General features: G+C 34.7%; 1 protein-coding gene across 2 annotated transcripts; it reads right to left on the bottom strand.

The window, feature by feature from the left end:
- Nucleotides 1-731: 731 nt before the first annotated feature.
- LOC117336792 lies at nt 732-2,990 on the bottom strand. Of its 2 annotated transcripts, XM_033897436.1 has the most exons (3): nt 2,935-2,990; nt 2,699-2,754; nt 732-2,289 (listed from the first exon to the last, which is right to left on the bottom strand). In XM_033897436.1, exon 3 carries the CDS (start codon nt 2,287-2,289, stop codon nt 1,060-1,062), a length of 1,230 nt encoding a protein of 409 aa, XP_033753327.1. In that variant the 5' UTR covers nt 2,699-2,754; nt 2,935-2,990; the 3' UTR covers nt 732-1,059. The 2 variants fall into 2 exon arrangements, with proteins under 2 accessions (XP_033753327.1, XP_033753328.1); XM_033897437.1 differs by lacking the exon at nt 2,935-2,990 and having other exon boundaries at nt 2,699-2,881.
- Between the last annotated feature and the right edge of the window lie 3,068 nt (nt 2,991-6,058).

Below are 6,058 nucleotides of genomic sequence, written 5' to 3'. Positions count from 1 at the left end.
TCGAAACCAAGAAACTTGCGAGAGTTCTCTCCCTTAGGTTGAAAAGAGAGGGATATAATGTGTCTAGTGCAATTATAATCCTAGTTAACCAAATTATTTACTACAAAAATTAATTTGATTAAATTGACTATATCTGAAGCAAAATTTGAATAACGATCTGATCTGTTGAAAAGTCTTTTTTTAAATGTTATACCTCATTTTAATTGGGAAAATACAGAGATATCAGCTATCGCTGATCAAAGAATAAAACTGGACATATTGATATATGTGAAATATGATTTCACGTAAATTCTTCTGTTTTGACCATGCACACAACTAATCAAAGTAATATCTTAAAAGTGTTTTATCAGATATGTATGAATGTTCTTAGAATCGACAAAACTAGCAAATTCTTTTTAAATTTCGAAGTTAAATTGATCTAGCAAATTATTTGTGATCAGAATAATAATTTATGTAACCCCTACCCCTAAATTTTGAAGTAGAAAATACCTAATTTTCACCATTTTTTCTACATTTAACGCTAATATCAAAAGTTCTTCTAAAAAACTTTAAAAGATATTTTGCAGATCAAACGGAAAAAGGTTTTTCTTTCTAAAACTGATATAAAATGTGGGGCCAGTTTGCTTATTTTTTGTCCTGAACTAATATTTGTTATTTTTTCAAATTTTCGGGAAAACATTTCAAGTGCTCCAGCTACACTGAAATGTAAAAAATAAAATGCAAAACCTGTGTAATCTCGCATCTTATTGTTTATTACTTTCATTGTAATGTACATTGCAAAGTTTAACAGAAATAATGAATTAGAAACATTCAAAATTGCCAACGCAATAATGGTTTTAGTGTTATATATTACAAAACTTATGCAATATCAAAACGAGACTTCAACATGATTGAAACCTAAGAAGAGCAGATCCTTAAATTGGTTGCTATAAAAATGATGAGGATTTCAGTTTTTAATGGCAAAAAAAAAAAAAAACTACATGAAAATAGATAAATGGAAAAGTGCGTTTGGAGAAATATGGTTTTAAACAGGCTATACAGCCATATGCGGACTTTAATTTAGTCTAATTTCAACTCTTCGCTGTATGTACAGAATGCCATTTTGTGATCGATGCACTCTTTGGCAGCATCTACGTAGACTCCAGCATTGGAAGAAAACTTGTTGGCAGTCCATTGGGTATAACATACTTGAACCAATTTAAATAAGTGTTCCTCATGTGGATCCAGCTCCAATGCAAGAAGCTTGTCGATTATATCCTTCCATGTCTTGTCACTGACGGTTTCCGCCATTGTGGTTGAAATCTTTGTCAGTGCAGGGGCGTCTACAGTCAAGTAGGCTGCCATGAGATCACAGGTGAACGTTCTCATAGCGTCCATGGCGTCTTTGGGATTCAGACACGGGATTATCTGTCGGAGTGACCAGGCTGACGTCACACCATGCAAGAGAAAGAAATCGTTTGCTCTTTCGGACAATTTGTACACGACAATAGCTTGATCAATCAACCAATCTGACAGTTTTGTGAGGAATTCTGCTTCCGTTAAACTGTCTTTTGTTAACGGAATGTTGATTCTGTTACCATACTTTATTAACACATCTCCGCAATTCTCAGTCAGGGCAGCGAATCTGTTCGAAAAACCACTTCCTAAGAACCTCCCACTCTTTTTGATGACAAGAGCACCATCCAACATGCTTTGTCGAAGGGTAGAATCGGCTCTCATTTCACGTAGAATATCCAGGATGTCCTCGCCTCCTTTGCCAAAGTTTGAGATGCCATTTTCAGCCTTCGTCTCGTCAAATACGAGAGCATGATAAGAGTGATGTAGGTATGCCAGCCCTTCACACACCACACTTCCATGTGTAGCATGGAGGCCATAACCAAGTTGAATAAGACCATGTAAGGCCACGCAGCCCAAACCTCGGCTTAATTTTGGAAACTCAGCTTTAATCATTTCTTCTAAGGATCCATAGTCATTCAACTTTTTAATGTACTTATTTCTGATCCCGTAGAAAGACTTTCGCTTTCCAAGAAGCTCTTTGAGTTCTTGTTCACTAACTGGAACAGTGTTTGGGTCCTCACCAGCGTGGTCTGGATGGTCGGGTTGCTCCAAAAGCTGACCACACCAAATAGCAAACTGACCAATCTTTTCCTGAGATGCTCCAAGGTCTTTCAGAGCGACAATTCCATGCGCCATGTGATTGGACATGAATCCATTGTATTCTATGAAGTACTTCTTGGTAGAATATTCCTCAAGGATGTCTGAGAACCACGGATCTGAATTTGTAGCCATCTATCAATGAATTGTGAAACAATAATGTAAAACAAAAATGTAAAACTGTAATGTAAAACAATAATGTAAAACAATAATGTGTCATCATATCACATACAAATCTAAATCAAAACAAAGGCAACTTTATTAAAAAGTATACCTAAGTATTCTTATTAATCTGACGATTCTGAAATGTACCTACGGAATTTATTCATGTATCTACATTTAGACTCATAAAGTTTGTTTTTAAACACGTGGTTTAATAGAGATGTATTCATAGCTCTATTACAACTGTACCTAACATAATGTTTCAAATAACCAGCAATTCTGAAATGATGATCATCAATTGATCATTGCATTGGATTTATAATTAACTAACGTGTGTTGATATTAATAATGAAGTAGAGATATAATAAATAATAAGTCTTACCTTGAAGGGAATGTTAGCAGATTCCACTCATCAACTCTTGTAGTTTAACAAACAGGCTGTAAATAACAATAAAAATGATCTGTTTACAAGAGTAAAATGTTAAACGTTACACAGAAGAAGCGGTGTTAAAGTGTGGTGAGAAGAGCACTTTGATATTTTGATACGAAAAAGGAAAATACATGATAATTCGTAATGAATCTGTCTTGAGATCGCTGTTGTACCGGCAATATACATACGTGTCGTATCACCACGAGATATCGTCTGCTGTACCCACAGTATACAAGTATACACTGAAGCTCTGATGAACTATTTACTGGTTGAATAGGTGTAGGTCATTTATTGGAACAAGGGCTCCCAGTGGGAGAATACAGAATTTAACCAGTGGTAAATTAGTTAAGAATAAGTTTTCAGTATATCAGAAATTGTGTAATGCTATTGCTTTGTTTTGTGTTTTTATTTCATTTATTTTTTTTTTTTTTTTAAGTTTTTTGTTATTGTTGTGATGTTTTTTGTTTTGGTTATTTAGAAAACAACATTTGAATGGTTTTTTTTTAAAGTTTATATCGGAATTTAAATCAAAGGTCATATAGAATGTTCTCTAAAACTCCTTACATCAACGGGAATCCATTATCTTGTTGTATGCTTTATATTTGAATACCAATTCAATGGCAACACTCTATCATATTTTAGTGAGGACTATACTTACTTGTTTACAACTACGACAGTTTGGGTCGTATTTATAAAATAGGTTATCTTTGATAGGTACGTAAATAGGATGTGGCTCGAACTAGCTTATCAACAGATACACCTAGGTAAGTAATAGGTAAACATACATGCCCACAAGCAAGTGGGATCACCTACTTTGTAGAAAATAATCAACACAACGGATTGGTCAGACTATACATAAAAACTATAAAGGTGAAGGACGAAACACTTTCTTCGGGATATAGTTAACTATTGTTTCAACTTCAAATTCGGAAGACACAATCAATTAGAAGGGCGGTTATAGTGTATAACTTTTGGTGTAAATAATGTAAAACAACATATCCTTGTTTTAAATCGATCATACTTACTCTTCGTCGGCGATGTAGCATCTTCGAACATCAACAATGACGAAGTGTTTACAACAGTCTAATATCGACCAAATTAATTTGAATTGCTGCTTATTGAAAAAATCATTGAATTATCGGTCTTTTACAACTCTCTTTCCAGACTTTGGCATTTCTTTTGATCCGTTTCGTGTTTTGATTTAGATTACCTTCTATCTCCGAGCGTTAAGCATGCACCGATGTTCATCGTAATATGTATAATAAACACATGTACCTGACGTTCTTTTGAAATCCAATATTGAAAATACAGATATATTTTCAAATTATGACGCTATTGTACAATCCTAACATTAGTTGCCTCCACATACCGACACTTAAGGCCCTTAGCATCACTGACGACGTTTAGAAAGACGAAACAGCTGTATGGTGCAGAATAATCTAATTTTGCTTTACACTACCTAACTCTCTATTTGTTTTGAAATGTGATAATGCTTTGTGTCTATCTTATAGAGTTTAGATCCGTGATCAATTGCTAGTTAACAATAATTTCGAAAAAGTTCCGTTTTTGTTTTCAAGTGAAAATAAAGGAACCCGTGCTCACGAAAGTCTAGTTCCTTTTCGGTATTATATGTCGGTAATGACAGGTTAATCTCTCATGATTTAAACAGAGGTTACACAACGAGTGATTGTTGGATATGGAATTTATTTCACACGAGTAAGTTATTTTTTAAAAGTTACAAAAGACACGAGCTTTTGTAACATTGTTATACTTATCGTACATGTGTGCACAGTAGTAGAACAGCAGACAGTCAGCTATTCTCGTCGCCAAGGCAACACAAAATATAGTCCCATAAACGTTTTGATTATTACGATGTTGATACACATTAATACGATATTTTCAAGGTAAAATATTCATTTATAACAAATATTTATGATATTGTATAATAAAAACTTAGCAATACCCATATAAATACGAATTTAAAGTGCAGTGTTGACAGTATACTATGTGTATGATTTGGTCACTCGAGACACAGGGACTCGGTTAAAAAATGAGCACAAGGTTAACGTGACGACAGCTGTTCAGTGAAATATCATAACATTAAAAAACAGAGTTTATCTACTCCCTAAAGCCTTGATTTTGTTTTTATTTCGTAAGGTTTTATAATTTGAGTGAATGTTGGATTTTTAGTCTTTCGATTATTTATAGATGTCATATGTTACTCTAAATTTAACGCCGAACCCCTGGCCTGTGACCGTATGTGATGCAGTCTAATAGCCGGGATATTCAGAGCTCCAGAAAAAGTGTAGCAATGTAGATTTTAGTCGCAGGTTAGCTGATGATGTACATTGTGCTCTTGAAATATTGGATTTCATTGTCGTACTGGCGCTTTGGGATGTAAATTCTGATAATAGTAGGTAAAGAAACATTGATTTGAAAATCGCGGTATTCGACAGCTGGAAACTTGTGTCCTCCATATGTTTAGATTGAGTCAAATTACGACAATAATGTGTCCCTGTGCTCGATATAGCATACCGCTGCTACAGTCTGTTTTGTGTTGTTAAATAGTGTTAAAATTGAGGTTTATTTTCTGTGACCACTAAAATGGTATCAAGCATGGCATTCGAGATACAGCTAACATTAGACCTACTGTGCTACGTAGGTCATGAGCTCGGTGCTATCGGGAGTGTCAGTGTTCTGTCAGATCCTGTTTTCTAAACTGTCTGCATTAGACTGGCATTTTTGTTAGCACATAAAGCGGCTATTCCACTTGTGATTATATACGTTTATAACAATGTTACACAATTCACAAAATGAAAGTGCATTCAAGTCTGAGGCGGTACAGAACTCGATCGCCATTGTAAACTCAGTGAATGTATTCACACGCCGGCAAGAAAGTGATTCGTTTCTCAGAACAGAAGCACGCGACCCATAATCTTCAACGGGAAATAAAGTGATCTGAGTTTACTATGTTCATTGAGGCGGAGCGAAGTGAAAATGTAAATATTAACTGATGGTCTGAGAGTTGAATAACACATGGTATTGTGGTAGAAAGTAAGTTATCTTTATTTGCATAATGCATTACTGCCTCATTTATCTGATAACATAACTACATACATTTGAACTTGGTTAACTCAAAGTCAGTGGAAAACTTCAAGGTAACCGAGTATATTCTATATAGGATCTTTACCATTGTAAGTGAACTTTCACTTCGAGTTATCAGAGGAATTCGAGTTTGGCTGCATTGTTCAATCGTTTAATTTCATGTATAATATCGAGATATAATATGAAAATAGTTCCACAAGGAATACG

This window comes from Pecten maximus, chromosome 10, assembly GCF_902652985.1.
Source record: "Pecten maximus chromosome 10, xPecMax1.1, whole genome shotgun sequence".
Taxonomy (NCBI): domain Eukaryota; kingdom Metazoa; phylum Mollusca; class Bivalvia; order Pectinida; family Pectinidae; genus Pecten; species Pecten maximus.
Note: the sequence above shows the minus strand (reverse complement) of the source record. Positions and strands in the feature narration are given on the sequence as shown.

Excerpts from the sequence above, each read along its gene's own strand:
- LOC117336792 (XM_033897436.1), bottom strand. The coding sequence starts at position 2,289 with ATGGCTACAAATTCAGATCCGTGGTTCTCAGACATCCTTGAGGAATAT.